This window comes from Salmo trutta, chromosome 20, assembly GCF_901001165.1.
Source record: "Salmo trutta chromosome 20, fSalTru1.1, whole genome shotgun sequence".
Lineage (NCBI taxonomy): Eukaryota > Metazoa > Chordata > Actinopteri > Salmoniformes > Salmonidae > Salmo > Salmo trutta.
Genome location: NC_042976.1, coordinates 7,244,821 through 7,266,345, shown reverse-complemented (window position 1 = coordinate 7,266,345; position 21,525 = coordinate 7,244,821). Strand labels below are relative to the sequence as shown.

The 21,525-nt window shown below is 43.7% G+C and overlaps 2 protein-coding genes across 4 annotated transcripts in view; one reads left to right on the top strand and one right to left on the bottom strand.

Annotated features, from left to right (window-relative positions):
• Nucleotides 1-1,521: 1,521 nt before the first annotated feature.
• On the bottom strand, nt 1,522-6,212 carry LOC115155492 (G-protein coupled receptor 1). Its single transcript, XM_029702135.1, has 3 exons — nt 5,894-6,212; nt 4,935-5,021; nt 1,522-4,692 (listed from the first exon to the last, which is right to left on the bottom strand). Exon 3 carries the CDS (start codon nt 4,675-4,677, stop codon nt 3,568-3,570), a length of 1,110 nt encoding a protein of 369 aa, XP_029557995.1. The 5' UTR covers nt 4,678-4,692; nt 4,935-5,021; nt 5,894-6,212; the 3' UTR covers nt 1,522-3,567.
• A 1,723-nt stretch (nt 6,213-7,935) lies between these two features.
• LOC115155491 (disintegrin and metalloproteinase domain-containing protein 23-like) overlaps nt 7,936-21,525 on the top strand; it is a 44,577-nt gene continuing 30,987 nt past the window's right edge. For 2 of the 3 annotated variants that reach the window (XR_003868092.1, XM_029702133.1), the window contains exons 1-4: nt 7,936-8,227; nt 9,643-9,860; nt 10,386-10,462; nt 21,152-21,215. Coding sequence is in view for 2 of the 3 variants with exons in the window: in XM_029702133.1 (XP_029557993.1) it covers nt 8,152-8,227; nt 9,643-9,860; nt 10,386-10,462; nt 21,152-21,215 (435 nt within the window). In the remaining variant the exon portion in view is untranslated. The remainder of the gene's footprint in view (nt 8,228-9,642; nt 9,861-10,385; nt 10,463-21,151; nt 21,216-21,525) is intronic. The other variant, XM_029702134.1, reaches the window with a different exon arrangement.

Here is a 21,525-nt window from a genome sequence, read left to right as displayed (position 1 = left end):
CGGAGCAGCGATATTACGAGGCACTATACCAACCACAAGGCAAGTGCGAGAGGCAGCCCTAAAAAATGTTTGGGGGGGGCACACGGGGAGATTGGCAGAGTCAGGTTGGAATCCTGAGCCAACTCCCTGTGCTTACCGTGGGGAGTGAGTGAAGAAGCAAGCACCGTGTTATGCGGTGATGCGCACTGTGTCGCAAGTGCGCATTCACAGGCCGGTGCGATCTGTGCCCGCGCCCGGCATTTGTCGAGCTAGGTTGAGCATCCAGCCAGGACGGGTTGTGCCAGCTCTATGCTCGAGATCTCCAGTGCGCCTCCACTGCCCAGTATATCCTGTGCCTGCCCCACACATCAGGCCTCCAGTGCGCCTGCCCAGTTGGGCGGATCCTTTTCCTGCTCCCCGCACTCGCCCTGAGGTGCGTGTTACTAGTCTGGCGCCACCTGTGCCAGCCCCACGCATCAGGCCTCCAGTGCGCATTCCCAGTCCAGAGCTTCCGGTGACAGTTCCCATTCCAGAGCTTCCGGCGACAGTTCCCAGTCCAGAGCGTCCGGCGACAGTTCCCAGTCCGGAACCTCCTGAGATGGCCCACAGTCCGGAACCTCCTGAGACGGTCCACAATCAGGAACCTCCTGAGACGGCCCGCAGTCCGGACCCTCCAGCGACGGTCCGCAGTCCGGCCCCCTCGGCGACGGTCCGCAGCCCAGAGTCTCCGGCGACGGCCCGCAGCCCAGAGTCTCCGGCGGCGGCCCGCATCCCAGAGTCTCCGGCGGCGGCCCGCAGCCCAGAGTCTCTGGCGATGATCCGCGGTCCGGTTCCTCCTTCGACGATCTGCAGTCCGGTTCCTCCGACAACGATCCGCGGTCCGGTTGCACAGAAGCAGAGGGATCAGCGGGCGGAGCGGGGGTTACGCCCCGAACCGGAGCCGCCTCCTCTGTGGGAGGATCCGCGGGATGAGAAGGTTATGTGTACTGCACCAGACAATAGTTACCCACCCTACCCTCCTTTTTTTGGGGGGAGGGGTTTGTTGCTGTTTTGTTTAGGTGCGGTCGGAGTCCGCACCTTTGCGGGGGGGGGGGAGTACTGTCACATCCTGACCATAGAAAGATGTTATTTTCTATGGTAGAGTAGGTCAGGGCATGGCACGTTTTTTTCCCTATGTTGTCTATTTCTATGTTTTCAGGTTCTAGTTTTGTATTTCTATGTTGGGATGATCTCCAATTAGAGGCAGCTGGTCCTCGTTGTCTCTAATTGGAGATCATACTTAAGTAGGGTTTTTTTCCACCTGGGTTTGTGGGAGATTGTTTTTTGAGTAGTGTATGTTTCAACTCTGCATCACGGTTTGTTGTTTTGTTCTTTAGTTTATGTTTATGTATCGCATAGTTTCACAGTGTAAATAAAATGTGGAACGACACACACGCTGCACTTTGGTCCGCTTCTCCTTACGACAACTGTGACAATAGCCCACTTTTCCAAACGTTGTATCAATATATTTGTGAGGACAGACACTTGGAGACGAGAAGCAAGTACAGGTAGTGAATATTTAATAAATAACCGACATGACACTAATCAAGGACAACGTCTGGACAGGGGTAACAAAACAACATTAATGCTGACACGGGGATGAAACTGAGGAATAGACAGATATAGGGGAGGCAATCAATAAGTGATGGAGTCCAGGTGAGTCCAATAAAGCGCTGATGCGCATAACGATGGTGACAGGTGTGCGTAATGATGGGCCGCCTGGCACGCTTGAGCACAGAGATTGGGAGCGGGGGCAGGCGTGACAATATTGGTAGAAATGGGGTCAATTAATACAACAATGATACAGTTGATGTTCTTTGAGGCCATGGTCCCAGATGTGGACTTCACTCAACCAAACTCAACTCATCTGGGTTTGTTTGCTAAGGGGGTTTTGGCAATAACAGGAAATAGCTGCATTTACATTGTAAACAACTGGACTGAACTTCAGGAAGCCAGCAGTTAGGACTAAGTGAGGTACTGTTCCAAGTTTTATTGTCACGTGCACAAGTACAGTGAAACACCTTTATTGGATATGCACATCTGTGAGAGTGGAGAGCGGCAACACTCTCTCTAGCTACACGTGAATAGGTGTTAGGTACTCAGGTCTTGTGTTTCCTGCTTTCATCAACTATGCGTGTAGTATTTTTATTCCATCTACAAGGTATTGTAACCATAATTGAGGTTACAGGCAATATACCGTTGGTCCTGTTAGATTGAGAACCACACCATATAGCGACACTTCTGGCACTGCATCTGTATAACACTGAAGGAATACATATTAAAACCCACTACCAATACACTGAAGGAATACATATTAAAACCCACTACCAATACACAGAAGGAATACATACTAAAACCCACTACCAATACAGAGAAGGAATACATACTAAAACCCACTACCAATACAGAGAAGGAATACATACTAAAACCCACTACCAATACACAGAAGGAATACATACTAAAACCCACTACCAATACACAGAAGGAATACATACTAAAACCCACTACCAATACAGAGAAGGAATACATACTAAAACCCACTACCAATACACAGAAGGAATACATACTAAAACCCACTACCAATACACAGAAGGAATACATATTAAAACGCACTACCAATACACAGAAGGAATACATACTAAAACCCACTACCAATACACAGAAGGAATACATATTAAAACCCACTACCAATACACAGAAGGAATACATACTAAAACCCACTACCAATAGAGAGAAGGAATACATTTTAAAACCCACTACCAATACAGAGAAGGGACTGGATTCATTGTTTATTCCTTTGACTCAAGTATATTATAATTAACAAATCAATTGCATGCCAAATTTCCCTCATATATTTCAAATTCCCACAAAAGAAATCCCACACAGTGATTGACAATGTGAACACTATTGGAAAATGTAATGTAAACATTGAGATTAATTTATACGCTTAATATAATTAGAAAATAAAAATAACGGCCTAATAGAATTTGTCCCATGTGTACAGCAGCCATATAATAACAGAGTACACTACAACAACAAATCAACTTGTAATGGAAAACTTTTCAACGTAAAGAGAAGGACTAAATTCCCATCAGGGTTGAACTTGGATTTGTTTGATGACCGAAATCTAAATACAAAGTGTTTATGAAAATGGTAGATCTGCTTCTAATCATTCCTGTTCCAGAGACAGCCTGTTCCAGAGACAGTGGGGAAGGGTGGCCCCCTTTCCTATATGTCTTCGGGGTAAATTGGATCAGATACTTATTTTTAAAATCATTAAAGTTGCCTCTTTTCCCCTGTGCAAGTTATACTTTCAGCGCACGTCTTTACTCAAGTTTTCCTATGAGGGCACTCAAACAGACGTTGGCACTCAAAGTAATTGCTACTTGGAAGTATCCAACTCAAACAACTAGCACAAATGTTACACTAAAGTAAAATATAAAATAAGTCACATTTGGACTAAAAAAATGGTCAGGCTGGTTCTTTTAGGTCAAATAACAGTTTCTGCTGGTTTGTGCTATAGGTAACTGTGGGATTAGGTCAGTATAATCAAACAGCTGATGATTCTGTGGGATCCTGTGGTGAACTGATGTATGGAGGTCTTATGTCTGCTACAGTCACTGATTCAGTTGCAGAGATGGACTGGTTGAGCTCCCGCAGAGAACTCTTTGTGATGTCCAGACACGAGCGTTTCAGGAGCTGGCGAACCTTCTTACCCACCAGCATGTAGATGAAGGGGTTGACGCAGCTGTTGAAATAGGCTAAGCTAGTAGCAAGAGGAAAGCCTGTCTTCAGAACAGCATGTAGGTACAGTGATGAGTGGAAGGAAAGCTCCATTAAACTAAAGGTATGGAACGGTGCCCAGCACAAAAAGAAGGCCAGAATGACAGCTGAAACTGTCTTAGAAAAGCTAGACAGGGACACAGAATTGTCAGACTGGTGGACTTTGATTGCCAGGAGAATTCCAGTCACACAGACGGCACTGAAGGGCAGCAGGAATCCCACTGCAGTACGGACGACCACCAATGTAACGTGTCTCACAGCAGCTGTATGTCTGTCCTGGACATTGAAGTTGTTGAAGCACATCACCCGGTCACGATAACTCACAGTGTCACGGAATATCAGGGTAGGGAGGCTCAGTAGAGCAGACACCCCCCACACACAGCCACATACGAACCAGGCTCGCCATACACTGCGACACCTCTGACACCAGCTAAGGTGGATCAATGAGACATACCTGTCTAGACTGAGCATTGTGAGAAAGAGCACACTGGCATACATGTTCATCACAGACACAAACGAGTTTAGCTTACACATGACCAGCCCAAAGGACCAGTGGAAGTCTCGAAGAACGTAGTCGATAGAGAAGGGTAAAAAGAGCACAAACACAAAATCTGCGATGGCCATGTTCAGCAACCATACACTGTTCACTGTCCGTTTGCTTTTAAATGCCATCACCCATATGACTATTCCATTTCCCATGACACCGAGCACGAATGAAATACTATACATGACTACTGATATGATGTGCATAGCCTCCTTTTGGGAGTATCCATCTCTGACTTTTTCTTCTTCGAAGTCTCCATACTCCAGATAATCGTAGGTGTAATTGCCATAGTCCTCCATGGATTCTTCCATTGCTGCTACACTACCTACCATTTGTAAGCCGAGGTCCTGCAAGAATGAGAAAGCAATGATAAGATACATCCTTTCAATATGTGGATTTTTCAGTAAAAGTTGCTCTGGTACCGGTGTAGTTTAGAAACAATAATTACTCATTTTAACACAATGTTGTTAATTACTGTGTAACCGCACGAGTATAAGAACTTAATATATGTTACCAGACTTTCTGTCAACACATAGCCTACTGTTATGTCATAATAGCCCATAATGTTTAGATATCATAGATTCTTCACCTGAATGCCCTTGTACTTATCCAGGTCACAGTTCCTCCAGATGTTTTAAAACGGAGATTGTAAAATGCAGCTGGGTTGGTCCTTTTCCTGGAACAGTGTCATCATTAGTAAGCCAACTAGAAAAAGAGGGGATGTGGAGTGCCCACACCCTTCACACACACACACGCACGCACGCACACACACACACACACACACACACACACACACCCTTCACACACACACACACACACACACCCTTCACACACACACACACACACACACACACACACACACACACACACACACCCTTCACACACACACACACACACACACACACACCCTTCACACACACACACACACCCTTCACACACACACACACACACACACACACACACACACACACACACACACACACACACACACACACACACACACACACATACATACATACATACACACACACACACACACACACACCCTTCACACACACACACACTAAATCAGGAAATCACCCTGCTTGTCTGTTTCTTCTGGGAATTAACATAAACTTGGGACCTTTAAAACACAGGAAACCTCCAACCTACACAAATGTGGAAAACACAGTCTCTTCAGTCTCAGTTCCTCTAACTTGGGCCTTGAAGGTCTATAGTCAGATATAAACTGACGGCAACAGTAGAAACACTTCATAACCCGTACCACATAATCTAACATTTAACTGCAGGCCTAATAAAAATGTATATTGTTTTAAAATAATTTGCCACATGATACAAGTATGTGAGCTATGAAACTATTACTAACATAGACATGCGTGAGCTGGGCGTATTCTATAAAATACAGATAACACTGATTGGTCAGAAAAAAACTACATCTGATATTTTGCAGATGCTGTCAATTTTCCTATGCGTTATCCAACAGCCACGAGAGCCTAGTCTACTTATACAGTAGCCTATATATATATATATATATATATATATACATACCTTCCAGTCGCTGAAAGTTACTATGTCCTGCCAATCCTCTCGGAGTCGGAATCAGTCAAAATAAAAACGTTCAGAAGTTCAACGGCGTTAACGTTAGGCTATAGCAACTGCCAATACTTTACAATTTGTCTCATTCAGTGATATGTTTAATTGAAATTTCAAACTCCATCCCTATTTTATCACTGGAGTTGAGGTATTGTTCCTGTTCGGGTATCTTCGTTAGTCTGTGCTGTGCATAAACCCGTTACGCCGTAATACATATTGGAGGAGTTGTGTTGTCGTCCGGTAGGCGCGTCCACTGACGCGTCACTTGCGCTGTATAAGAATGAGGAGTACTGGGGTAAAGGAAGGAATGCCTTGTGTAAGATTGTATAATCGTTATACATGTAGTCTGTCAAAAAAAAGATCGCATGATTTATAGAACAGTTCAGGACGGATTTCCCGACTGGTTGACCACTGGCAATGAAATCTCAGAAGTTCTAAGCACCAGCCTACAATAGAACATTTATATAGTCTAACCAAGCAACATGATTTACTGTAGTGTAGCACATCATACAGGAGCAGCTCAATATACCGAGTCTAAATCAGTCTAGAGTCCGGTAAGTAACTCTGGTCATCACGAACACAGATATTGCATTATTTGGTTGTTTTACAATCACTCCTCATCATCTTGTTCAGATTTTAGATTTGATGTCAAGTTTAAAGTTACCAAATGAAAATCCTCAGCATTCCAAAGTTGTTGTTTGATTGATTGATGAAGCTAAAAATAAATCCGTTGGTGCAAATTAAATCTCCAAGCGATGTCCTTTAGTTGGAGCACTGCTCACGTATTACCCCGTCTTGGCGTCGTGAGATAACAAAACAGGCTTTTCTCTTATCTCTGCCAAGCGACCATCTCACTGCAGACCCATTTAGCCCTGAGTGAGGAGCTGTCATATCCTGCAGGATCATTTACATTTTAGTAATGTAGCAGACACTCTTATCCAGAGCAACTAGGGTTAAGTGCCTTGCTCAAGGGCACATCGACGGGTTAGGATTCAAACCAGCGACCTTTCGGTTACTGGTCTAAAAAAGCTCTTACCCGCTAGACTACCTGCCGCCTCATGATAGGATGTGTGTGTGTGTGTGTGTGTGTGTGTGTGTGTGTGTGTGTGTGTGTGTGTGTGTGTGTGTGTGTGTGTGTGTGTGTGTGTGTGTGAAATTGTTGGACCCATACATTATTTGAACTGGACTTGCTGGGCGCTGTCTTAAAAACATGATTGAAGTACTGCCTTCTCTGAGCATTTCCTTGACTGTTTAAAAGCGCTGTGGACATGAAATCTGACGGTGCCACGTGTTTTATGCAAAGCTTTATCAAATATTTAAAACACAGACATGCAGGCAATCATCGACATTGATTGTGTCCTTTGAACCTTTGAACTATAGCATTAGCGAAGCAGATATACTCTCCTACAAGCTCCGATCGTATAGGATCTGTCTGTGTGGGAATCTGTATCACACACAATTTCCCAAGACAGATCGTAGACCATTTAGTCTAGACTTTGATCAGTCAACAAAATCCCACACATTTTGTTGCATTTTAATGAACACTCTTACCCTGTTTAAGGGAAGGCCACGATGATCGACAAAACAATACAAATAATTCCCATCAAAATAGCTATTCAGCTGTTATGATGTTTATCACTGTGAGATTAGACAGAGATGGGCACTGTGGAGCAGAATACAGTAAAATATGAATAATCCGTCTGTAAAATACATAGGCCATATACATTAGCCTACCCACCATATCACACAACTGCTCACTATTTATTTTGACTATGTAAAATACAGTGGATAGACAGAGTAGACATGACATTAAACACTACAATACATTAATGCAGTAGGGATGGGAAGCAGTTCAAGCAGATGATCTCTGGGATGCGGGGATATCTTCCCTGTGAAAAAAGCACTTGCTTGTACTTTTAAAGCTCGTGCACGAGCCTGTGCTATGTGCGCGCGGGCAAAGCGTGGATTTATATTGAATTGTTAAAAACACCGCACTTGCGCGGATGCAGCATAGAGTCTGCTGGTTGATTTCAAGTGGCTGGCCATCGCCTTCCATTCGCCCCGCGCCCGATGCTGCAGGAGTCCTCTCCCCCAGTGACTGGATACATGAAGAATTTCCCGTAAACGACATCTCCCCCGCTATAACGGGCCGGAAGATAATTACTGCGTTGACGTGTTGATATACATATATTTTAAAATATCAAATATGAATCATGCATTTGATATTTCTAGCAAATTTGCTCGTGAGCATCCTTGCATCCGGGCTCCATTCATCCATAGCATCAATCGGTATGTAGTCTACTTGCATGTTCTTAGCCCAGTCAGAACGGTATCAGGTACATCTAGTAACTTGCATGCTCCTTTGTGTCGTTATCTGATAGATATGTTCGTTTTTCTCGCTGTGCTGTTTCTAATTTGTGACGGAAGTGTCTGGTCCGGAGGACAAGTCTTTTTAAGTGACGTTGAGAGAGTGGGCTAAGTATCTTTTTTGTTCAGGTTATGAACATGAAATATATCTAAATGAACTTGTGAGGAATGTTTGACATTAAGTCATTTTAACTCTAGGCCTACCATTTTGTCCAGTTATTATTGGGTATTTTCCAGAACGTGTGTGCTCATTTCAGAGGAGCCAGCAAGAATAGTGCACTCTATATGTGCTCTGGGTCATTAGACACCATTAGACATGCACCTGTCTGGGGAGTGTACATGACTTTTTATTTCTGTACCAGTGCTATGGCCTAATATCTAAATGTTCCTATGGTTACGCCCATTGGGACTTTTCCAGAACACGAGTGTTCATATTGGGAGGAGTTAGCAGGATGACATGTCTGTTTATTTTTGAACTATTGCTATGGTTCTAATGGTTCCATGCCCTAATATGAAACCAAACTAAAATCAGTGCAAGGCAATAAGATAATGGGGACTAAATGTCAGAGGGGATGAATCATGAAGAGAAGTTACTATGAGTGTGATGTAAAGAGGACAAATGATTGTGTGCCGAGGTTGAAAAGGCAGTTGTTTTCATGAACCAGCTCGGCTTTTATTATGTTGTAATAAAAGTCTATTTGAACTCACAGGCTCCGGTATTTGAGAAATATTATTGACTGAATATTTCCACGACATTATTAGTACCTCAACGAAGATCAGCACACCTTTATAAACTGCTGATCTTTGAGACATTATTTCCCAGCATTGACCTTATCAAGGCGCTTATATTATGAATTGAACGGTGCTATTTCCAATAGTAGAATAATATTCAACGAAACATAAAGTAGTCTACCCAGTCTGTCATATTTAATTGATCTTTTTCTTTTTGTTGAAGTCAACTAGAGTTTTATGTAATGGAATTGCACATTATTTGTAGTTTTTATAATTGTGTATTGCATTGTAAGCATTTTTATGGGAATCCCCAGGTATAATTGTTAGGTAGATTTTGAAAATGTTATGTCATATTTTTCTGCCATACCCTGCTATACTCAAATGGTTTGAATACACAACATTATACAGCAATATGTACTTTACTCTCTCTCCTCTGTATCCAGGAGGAATGGGGAAGTCATGAGCAATTCCTGCAGTAGCAGCAATGTTTTACATGATTAGATTATGATTGACAGGCTTCCTTATGTGGGGGCTATGCAGAGTGCCAACTGACTGTCACATGCTCGTGTGGTGGTGGGGTATTTCCTCTTCTGCACTTTCTCAAGGAGGAGAGAATGAGGTGGTGGAGAGGGACGCAGAACCATTATTGTTGGAGCGAGAGGAAACTGCAGCAGCGGCCACAGATAACACAAGTCACCGTGCGGCTGAGCATGTGATCACCTACCCTTCTCGGCTCATCTATTACCTGAAGGAGGACTCAGAGAGCACTTACCATGACCTGGACACCCGGACTAGGAACCAGGTCACAGAGGGTCATGACCAGGTATGACAACATACCAGACTAATATGCATATGGGAGGGTCATCCTATTACAACCTCAGAGTTGCAGTGAGGTTATACTTGTCAATGGAAGTACACGTGTCCATGTTGGCACACTGGATAAAGTAAACGGATGACTGGGTATACTTTGATTGAAATGATAGTCTAGACAGAATCATCAATGAGAGCATTGTGAGGGTGATTAACTATTTTACTTGATATGCAAGGGACTTACTTAACTTGGATTGGCAGTGAAGTTGGCATGCCATTCCTTACAGTCATTATTACAGTTGCAATTTCTCAATGTAATACCCATGGCTATAAGATTCTAATTGTATGGTTATTAACTAATAATAATAATAATACATTTAATTTGTATAGCGCTATATCTACTCTTACCATTACCATTATCAAGGGTGATCATTCTTCCAGTATAGCTATAAATAGAAAGGAAAACAGCCTGATAAGAAGTGAACACAGTGACCTGTGTTTTCACAGGGATGTGTTTAACATTCTGTCTGTTCCACAGGCAGTCCATCTTGCCCAAGCCAGTTTCCAGTTAGAGGCCTTTGGCTCCAGATTTGTACTGGACCTAACGTTAAACAAGTAAGAGCTTTTATCTACCTTAAACCTCACTGTTCTTACTCAATACAGTTTGGACAGCAGGCGGATATGTTAGCTTATGAAATAGGCATGGGGATTTACTAACAGTGATGAATTATGGGAATTTAGGTGTTGCCCTGCTCTTGGTTTTTCATGTTTTACAGCAGAGACGTCTTTTTATATGAACTTAAGGAGTCATTTTCTGAGCAGTCTTCCATTTTGATCCAGATCCAGTGTGTGGAACACATCCAACTACAGCTTCTGTTGTCCAGGTCATGGTTACAACAGTAGACACATTATGGCTAACAGGCTAGCTGACAGCTTCTGTTGTCCAGGTCATGGTTACAACAGTAGACACATTATGGCTAACAGGCTAGCTGACAGCTTCTGTTGTCCAGGTCATGGTTACAACAGTAGACACATTATGGCTAACAGGCTAGCTGACAGCTTCTGTTGTCCAGGTCATGGTTACAACAGTAGACACATTATGGCTGACAGGCTAGCTGACAGCTTCTGTTGTCCAGGTCATGGTTACAACAGTAGACACATTATGGCTAACAGGCTAGCTGACAGCTTCTGTTGTCCAGGTCATGGTTACAACAGTAGACACATTTTGCATGGCTGACAGGCTATACTCATTGATATGGAGAACACCATATTGGGTTGAGTGGGACATCTTTAAATCAAAAGTGACAGGCCCCATGATTCCTGGGAGTTCTATGTGATTTTTTCACTTGTAATGAGGTGTATTAAAGGAAGATACCCAGTCAGTTGTCTAACTGAATGCATTCAACTGAAATGTGTCTTCCACATTTAACCCAACCCCTCTGAATCAGAGAGGTGCGGATGGCTGGCTTAATCAACATCCACCACGCCCAAGGAACAGTGGGTTAACTGCCTTTCACAGGGGCAGAACGACAGATTTTTACCTTGTCAGCTCGGGGATTCGATCAAGCAACCTTTCAGTTACTGTCCCAACTCTCCTTATCCGCCAGGCTACCTGCCGCCTCATGTGAATGATTCATGCAGGGCCTCACGTAGATAATGGGGTCTGCTATGGCGATTGAACAGGTCATCTTGAGAGAGAGAGACTGCCTGTTTGTCTTATCACTGGTAGACTTCATATTGTGACCACCATCAGCCTTCTCAGCACTGTCACATGATCAACATTAGCTACTATGACCGTGAACATATATTATGGTGTGGGCTGACTATAACAAGCTAAATTACCACTTATAGAATGAGCATGGTAAATGCATTGTCTTTTCAAGTGAATAGAGGAATGGGGAAGCATGGAGACTCATGGTAGACATCGACTACTGAAGGTAGCGTGGTCTGATGACCATGTGAAGGTAGTGTGGTCTGATGACCATGTGAAGGTGGTGTGGTTTGATGACCATGTGAAGGTAGTGTGGTCTGATGACCATGTGAAGGTAGCGTGGTCTGATGACCATGTGAAGGTAGTGTGGTCTGATGACCATGTGAAGGTAGTGTGGTCTGATGACCATGTGAAGGTAGTGTGGTCTGATGACCATGTGAAGGTAGTGTGGTCTGATGACCATGTGAAGGTAGTGTGGTCTGATGACCATGTGAAGGTAGTGTGGTCTGATGACCATGTGAAGGTAGTGTGGTCTGATGACCATGTGAAGGTGGTGTGGTCTGATGACCATGTGAAGGTAGTGTGGTCTGATGACCATGTGAAGGTGGCGTGGTCTGATGACCATGTGAAGGTAGCGTGGTCTGATGACCATGTGAAGGTAGCGTGGTCTGATGACCATGTGAAGGTAGTGTGGTCTGATGACCATGTGAAGGTAGCGTGGTCTGATGACCATGTGAAGGTGGTGTGGTCTGATGACCATGTGAAGGTAGTGGGGTCTGATGACCATGTGAAGGTGGTGTGGTCTGATGACCATGTGAAGGTAGTGGGGTCTGATGACCATGTGAAGGTGGTGTGGTCTGATGACCATGTGAAGGATGGCAGTAGAGATGGGGGAAGTGGTCATATGGACCAATGCTGTCAGAGGGTTGTTGTTCCTGATTGCCAGGGGCCAGATGTTGGCACTCTGTTTGGGGACGTTTGACCATGGGTCCACTATGCCTTAATCACTGTCAGAGGGAGTAGGGATCGTGGTAGTTTATAGCCATGTAATCTAGAACCATGTAGCTTGGTGTATAGATTATCACCTGGCCCACACACACACGCACGCACACACACACACACACGCACGCACGCACGCACACACACACACACACACACACACACACACACACACAGTAAACTACAGCAGGAAGCATGTAGAGACATGAGGTGTTGATGTCCTGTCCCTGACCTGAGAACTTAACCATCTCCGGTCCTCACAACACAAACTAGTTTTGCTGTTACTCTCAGTCCCAACACTCACAATTGCACAACAGGCTTTGAACAATAGGGTTTAAGCAAGAACACAAGTGTTTTTTTTTATCAGTTTTTTTATCAGATGATAATTAGACAACGACCTGGGCGGCGGGGCAGCAGGTAGCCTAGCTGTTAAGAGCGTTGGGCAAGTAACCAAAAGGTCGCTGGTTCGGATCCCTGAGCCTAGTTAAAAAAAGACTAGTTTAAAAAAAATCTGTTTATGTGCCCTTGAGCAAGGCCCTTAACTCTAATTGCAAATGTAAGTCGCTCTGGATAAGAACGTCTGCTTAATGACTACCTACGTCGATCTGCAGAAGTGAAGAGAAGCTGTGCTTTGTGACCAGATTCTATGTTGTTCTTCATTGTTTGTGAGTGAGCTTACTTTGGCGCATGTTTTTTGTTGTCTGTGTCTATGGGTAGGATGAATTGTGTTCACTGTTGTAGCTGCGACAGTGCTGATCTAAATATAGATAGGTCTGCAACCCTCCAATGGGCACAACTTCTACCCCCTGCTCACTGCTACCTGTCACTATTGCACCTGGAGAACATATTTTCAGCATAATGGAGTTTGTTATTCTTAAAGGGATAGTGGTTTCTTTCCCTGTAAGCATTTGTCGCACAAATCCCATTCAAGTCATGCTACTGATATATTAGCATTTTTGGTGCATGACGTTCATATCATCTATAAGTGACATTGTTGAGCTTCACAGTCAATTTTAGATACTTTCGGATGATGTGGACATGATCCATGAAAAATGTCTTTCTGCACATCATTTCATTTAAAGTACTCCAAAGTATTTTTCCATCATTCTTTATGTCATTGATCTTGGCTTCATAATAAAGTTTATTCTTCATTTTGTTGAGTTTAATCACATCATTTCTCAATTTGAAGTAAGATGTGCAGCTAGACTTATTAGCCACCTCTTTTGCTCCATCTCTTTCAACCATACAGTTTTTCAATTCCTCATCAATCCATGGAGCCTTAACAGTTCTAACAGTCAGTTTCTTGACAGGTGCATGTTTATCAATAATTGGAAGAAGCAATTTCATAAATTCATAAAGTGCAGCATCTGGATGATCCTCATTAATCACATCAGACCAACAAATATTTTTTACATCATCCACTTAACAGTCACAGCAAAATCTTTTGTATGATCTCTTATATACTATTTTAGTCCCAGCTGTTTGAACTTTGGCTTTCCCGGATATAGCCACTATATTGTGATCCAGCTTTAGAACAAAGTTCTACGGTATTAGTAAAAATGTGATCGATACATGTGGATGATCTTGTTCCTGTAGTGTTTGTAAACATCCTGGTAGGTTGATTAATAACCTGAACCAGATTACAGGCACTGGTTACAGTGAGAAGCTTCCTCTTGAGCGGACAGCTTGATGAAAACCAGTCAACATTCAAGTCCCCAAGAAAGTAGACCTCTCTGTTTACATAGCATACATTTTCAAGCATTTCACAAATATAATTTAGAGACTGACTGTTCTCACTTGGTGGCCTATAGAAACATCCCAAAAGAAAGGCTTTAGATGTGCCAAGTGAACCTGCAACCACAACACTTCAATAACACTTGACATAAGATATTCTCTAAGCATTACAGGGATATGGCTCTGAATATATAGAGCAACACTTCCCCCATAAGCATTTCTGTCTCTTCTATAGATGTTATATCCTTTTTTTGCTACTGCTGTATCATCAAATTAATTATTTAAGTGAGTCTCAGAAATTGCTAATATATTAATGTTATCTGATGCTAGCAAGTAATTGATTTCATTAACCTTATTTCTAAGGCTAAATATATTAATATGGGCTATTTTCAGCCCTTTCCTGGGGGGCTTATCAGAGATAGACATAACACTAAAACGAGCAAACAAAGCAAGAGACAAAAATATACATTCAGCAGTCCATTAATCAATGTGTGTGTGTGTGTGTGTATGTGTGTGTGTGTGTGTGTGTGTGTGTTCGCTGCGGGGTTGAAGCTACGAACCCATAGGCTTGGCTCTCTCATCCCCTCCAGGCTTCTGGGAGGGAGGGTGGACAATGAGCCTGTCATAACGGATGTAAGGAATGTGTCCACGCTCTCAGGCAGCTTTCATGACTGGGATCAGTTCTTTCCTCTTCTGACGCACAGCTTCAGGATAGTCCTCGTTAAGGAAGATATACAGCGCCTTGCAAAAGTATTCATCCCCCTTGGTGTTTTTCATATTTTGTTGCATTACAACCTGTAATTTAAATGGATTTTTATTTGGATTTCATGTAATGGACATACACAAAATAGTCCAAATTGGTGAAGTGAAAGGACATTTTTTTTTACTTGTTTCAAGAAATTCCCCAAAATAAAAAACGGAAAAGTGGTGCGTGCATATGTATTCACCCCTTTGCTATGAAGCCCCTAAATAAGATGCAACCAATTACCTTCAGAGGTCACATAATTAGTTAAATAAAGTCCACCTGTGTGCAATCTAAGTGTCACAGGATCTGTCACATGATCTCAGTATACATACACCTGTTCTGAAAGGCCCCAGAGTCTGCAACACCACTAAGCAAGGGGCACCACCAAGCAAGTGGAACCATGAAGACCAAGGAGCTCTCCAAACAGGGATGAAGTTGTGGAGAAGTACATATCAGGGTTGGGTTATAAAAAATATCAGAGACTTAGAACATCCCACGGAGCACCATTGAATCCATTATAAAAAAAATTCAAGAATATGGCACCACAACAAACCTGCCAAGAGAGGGCCGCCCACCAAAACTCACGGACCAGGCAAGGAGGGCATTAATCAGAGAAGCAACAAAGAGACCAAAGATAACCCTGAAAGCGCTGCAATGCTCCACAGCGGAGATTGGAGTATCTGTCCATATTACTACTTTAAGCCATACACTCCACAGAGCTGGGCTTTATGGAAGAGTGGCCAGAAGAAAGCCAGTGCTTAGAGAAAAAAATAAGCAAACACGTTTAGTGTTCGCCAACAGGCATGTGGGAGACTCCCCAAACATATGGAAGAATGTACTCTGGTCAGATGAGACTAAAATTGAGCTTTTTGGCCATCAAGGAAAACACTATGTCTGGCGCAAACCCAACACCTCCCATCACCCCGAGAACACCATCCCCACAGTGAAGCATGGTGGTGGCAGCATCATGCTGTGGGGATGTTTTTAATCGGGACTGGGAAACTGGTCAGAATTGAAGAAATGATGACAGGGACTGGGAAACTGGTCAGAATTGAAGAAATGATGGATGGCGCTAAATACAGGGAAATTCCTGGAACGAAACCTGTTTCAGTCTTCTAGAGATTTGAGACTGGGACGGAGGTTTACCTTCCAGCAGGACAATGACCCTAAGAATACTGATAAAGCAATACTTGACGGGTTAAGGGGAAACATTTAAGTGTCTTGGAATGGCCTAGTCAAAGCCCAGACTTCAATCCAATTGAGAATCTGTGGAATGACTTAGAGATTGCTGTACACCAGTGGAACCCATCCAACTTGAAGGAGCTGGAGCAGTTTTGCCTTGAAGAATGGGCTAAAATCCCAGTGGCTAGATGTGCCAAGCTTATAGAGACATACCCCAAAATACTTGCAGCTGTAATTGCTACAAAAGGTGGCTCTACAAAGTATTGACTTTGGGGGGGTGAATAGTTATGCACACTCAAGATTTCTGTTTTTTTTGTCTTATTTCTTGTTTGTTTCACAGTAAAAAATATTTTGCATCTTCAAAGTGGTAGGCACGTTGTGTAATAGCTTGATATGGAGCTAGCTAGCAGCTAGGCTAGCTGCAAACCTAAATAGCTCCTCAGACCAACCCTTGATCAGCAGGAGTCACTAGAACACAATGAGCCAAGTAAAGCCCCCACAGCTTTACAACACTGGGCCAATTGTGCGCCGCCCTATGGGACTCCCAGTCACAGCCCATTGTGACACAGCCTGGAATCGAACCTGGCTACTGTAGTGACACCTCAAGCACTGTGATGCAGTGCCTTAGACCACTGCACCACTTGGGAGGCTTTCAATAGTGTGATTTTATTGCGATACGATGTTCAATACATATTGCTGACTATATGTCTGCTGCAGAGGGACAAGAGAGAGCCATGAGAAAAACACAGTTTGTCCAGACAAGGAAATAAAAGTACTGAAAACAAATTGGCTCCCTATTTGCACTGAACAAAAATATAAACGCAACATTAAACAATTTCAAAGATTTTACTGAGTTACAGTTCATATAAGGAAATCAGTCAATTTAAATAAATTCATTAGGCCCTAATCTATGGATTTCACATGACTGGGAATACAGATATGCATCTGCTGGTCACATATACCTTAAAAAATGTAGGGGTGTGAATCAGAAAACCAGTCAGTATCTGGTGTGACCACTATTTGCCTCATGCAGCGCGACACATCTCCTTCACATAGAGTTGATCAGGCTGTTGATTGTGGCCTGTGGAATGATGTCCAACTTCTGCTTTGCGAAGTTGCTGGATATTGGCAGGAACTGGAACATGCTGAGCATCCCAAACTTGCTCAATGGGTGACATGTTTGGTGAGTATGCAGGCAATGGAAGAACTGGGACATTTTCAGCTTCCAGGAATTGTGTACAGATTCTTGCGACATGGGCTGTGCATTATCATGCTGAAACATGAGGTGATGGCGGCAGATGAATGGCACGACAATGGGTCTCAGGATCTCGTCACGGTATCTCTCTGCATTCAAATTGCCATCGATAAAATGCAACCGTGTTCATTGTCCATAGCCTGCCCGTACCATAACCCCACCGTCACCATGGGACACTCTGTTCACAACGTTGACATCAGAAAACCGTTCGCCCACACAACGCCATCTGCCCGGTACAGTTGAAACCGGGATTCATCCGTGAAGAGCACACTTCTCCAGCGTGCCAGTGGCCATCGAAGGTGAGCATTTTCCCACTGAAGTCGGTTACGACGGCGAACTGAAGTCAGGTCAAGACCCTGGTGAGGACGACGAGCACACGGATGAGCTTCCCTGAGACGGTTTCTGACAGTTTGTGCAGAAATTCTTCGGTTGTGCAAAAACACAGTTTCATCAGCTGTCCATGTGGCTGGTCTCAGACGATCCTGCAAGTTAAGAAGCCAGATGTTGAGGTCATAGGCTGGCATGGTTACATGTGGTTGAGGCCGGTTGGGCGTACTGCCAAATTTTCTAAATGACCTTAGAGGCGGCTTATGGTAAAGAAATAAACATTACATTCTCTGGCAACAGCTCTGGTGGACATTCCTGCAGTCAGCATGCCATTTGCACGCTCCCTCAAAATTTGAGACATCTGTGGCATTGTGTTGTGTGACAAAACTGCGCATTTTCTAGTGGCCTTTTATTGTCCCCAGTACAAGCTATGAAGGAAAAATTCAGTGTGGTTCCAGCCTACTAGCACAAAAATAATGTTGCGATTTTGTCAAAACTATACAACATATCGTCAAAAATACTATCCCGATATGTAACTTTATCGATTTTTCCTTCCATCACTTGCAAACATTTATAGAAAGTTTGGTTTAAATCAAAAGGGATGCTGTTAAAAAGTAATTGAATTCAAATGGATTTATCCAATATAGTTTTCATAGAACCCCTATATGCAGATGGTTTAATGTATTGTAGATTGAGTATTTATTGGGCTCATAATACCTCTGTTTTAATAAGCATTGATCTGGGACTGCTTCACTCATTCAGTGTGTCTGGATCTTGGATACAGAACAGTATGTCTTGTCCTCCCTCTCCCATAGCATCACCATTCAATTCTGAGCAGAGCTGATTATTTCCATGTGTCAGAGACATAGCAATGACAGCATCGCGTGTCAGTGAATTTGGGCTGGAGCTGGTCCGCCGCCAGGCCCTAGAACCTCCTGCAGTTGCTGGTCTCCCACTCTCTTCTAACACTGCATTGTCAGTCTTCTGTGGACTCAAAGACCTCAGGGAAGGACTCCCTCCTCTTTAGCCACACACACATAAACACTCGTGCACACTGACTGCACATTGCATTGCACTGCGACATGTACTTCCTCCGGCCTCCCTTCTCCACAAACTCCACTCACTCACTTACACACACACACTTACACACTTACACACACAACACACACACACACACACACACACACACACAACACACACACACACACACACACACACACACACACACACCACACACACACACACACACACACACACACACACACACATCTTTGCATTCCACTGATCCAGCCCACCAGACTCTGCAATGCTGCACTCCCCCCCTCTTTCTCTCTCTCTCTCTCTCTCTCACTTTCTCTCCATCTCTCTCTCTCTCTCTCTCTTTCTCTCTCTCTCTCGCTCTCTCTCTCTCTCTCTCCCTGTCTCATCCATCAAGCTAAAAATAGCCCTTCATTGGTGCTTTGACACTCTCTCTCTCCATCCCTTTCTCTCTCTCTCTCTCCCTTTCCCTCTGCTCTCTCTCTCTCTCTCTCTCTCCCTTTCCCTCTGCTCTCTCTCTCTCTCTCTCCCTTTCCCTCTGCTCTCTCTCGCTCTCTCTCCCTTTCCCTCTGCTCTCTCTCTCTTTCTCTCTCTCTCTACACCTAACTGTGTACAGGACTTCCTTCCTACTCGCTGAGCATCACTCAAAACATGTCAGACACACACACATTTTGAAAGACATTGCTTAATCTTTTGTTTCTTACTTATCTGCAGCAAAAGGTGCTATATGTCCGGGGGTGGGAGGGAGTGTTCAATTAGATCTACAAGGTTACCTTGAAAAGTGCCGTTGTGGCAGAAATGGCAGTCTCTTGAAGTCAGTGGTCAGCTAACATATTGACTGTGTGTAACTGTGTGGTGTGGCATGGCTTGCTGAGTCAGACGGTGGGAACAGCCTGGAGGACAGCGGGGCTCAAGGTGAACCAAAGGCCTCAAACAATCATGTATCATGTCATGCTTCATTGACACCATGTTGAAAGGGGATATGTTTTGCTGGGTTACTTATATCAATATCATGCCAGTCGCTGATGTTCTTTCTATGTTTTTTTGCTTGTCATGGATTTTATTTCTGATCAATGCATTTGTGAAATAGTGAAGCATTGTTTTAGATATTTTCTTGCTTTAAATGTTTTCCAAAGGTTAGAATAGATTTGACATTGTTTTGAACTCCAACGAGCACTTCACTTGTTGACTCTGTAAATGACAGCTTTGTGATGGATTCTGGATCCCATTTTGTACGCTGGCTGTCACCACTGGATCCCATTTTGTACTCTGGCTGTCACCACTGGATCCCATTTTGTACGCTGGCTGTCACCACTGGATCCCATTTTGTACGCTGGCTGTCACCACTGGATCCCATTTTGTACGCTGGCTGTCACCACTGGATCCCATTTTCTACGCTGGCTGTCACCACTGGATCCCATTTTCTACGCTGGCTGTCACCACTGTGTTGACTGACTTTCAAACGGTTTCAGAGCATGTACCTTACTGTGTTATACCTACAGTATCTATCTTATAATGTATTATTGGTACAGTCTTTACCACCTGCAGCTCCACAAAAAGGATCTGATGCATCTTACCTGCTGATGCAGCATCTAACCCGCTGATGCAGCATCTAACCCGCTGATGCAGCATCTAACCCGCTGATGCAGCATCTAACCCGCTGATGCAGCATCTTACCCGCTGATGCAGCATCTAACCCGCTGATGCAGCATCTAACCCGATGATGCAGCATCTTACCTACTGATGCAGCATCTTACCTGCTGATGCAGCATCTTACCTGCTGATGCAGCATCTAACCCGCTGATGCAGCATCTAACCCGCTGATGCAGCATCTAACCCGCTGATGCAGCATCTAACCCGCTGATGCAGCATCTAACCCGCTGATGCAGCATCTTACCTGCTGATGCAGCATCTAACCCGCTGATGCAGCATCTAACCCGATGATGCAGCATCTTACCCGCTGATGCAGCATCTTACCCGCTGATGCAGCATCTTGCATACTGATGCAGCATCTTACCCGCTGATGCAGCATCTTACCTGCTGATGCAGCATCTTGCATACACAGAATGCAACATTTAAGCTACCTTTAACTGTGAGATGATGTGGGTGGGTGTATTTAGGTTGACTTGGGTGTATTTGGCTATGGGGTTTGAATAAGATTACCTAAGGTTTGTGATGATTGTTGAATGTTGTTCATGAAAGCCACAAGGAAAACTGAGTCACGGTTCTAGATCAGACCACAGCCAGACGGTTAGGGCTGCAGGTCATCACAACAGATACTAACCCATGTACCCTTCTCTTTCTACTTCCCAGTGACTTGTTGTCGTCGGATTATGTGGAGATCCACTATGAGGAGGGTAAACCTGTTCTATCAAAGGTAACATCTCCAGGCAGAAAACACTCTGTTTGGGTACCTGTTTTCATTTACCTTTTTTTCAGGCGGAGCCTAATTGGTTCCCAGTGGAAGAGACAGGGCCTACAGCTGGTAAAGGATAGATTGGTTTGTTTTACAGTGGCTGATTAGGGCCAATCAAAGTACAAGTGGATAGTTAAAGTAATATGTAGCAAAACGCTTAAAGACTTGTCAGTTGTACCATGTCGACAGGACCTCTAGAGTTCACAGACATTCAAATAAATAATATGGCCTTTGGCCATGTATAGAACAGAGAGGTACTTTTATATTTCTA

Excerpts from the sequence above, each read along its gene's own strand:
- LOC115155492 (XM_029702135.1), bottom strand. The coding sequence starts at position 4,677 with ATGGTAGGTAGTGTAGCAGCAATGGAAGAATCCATGGAGGACTATGGC.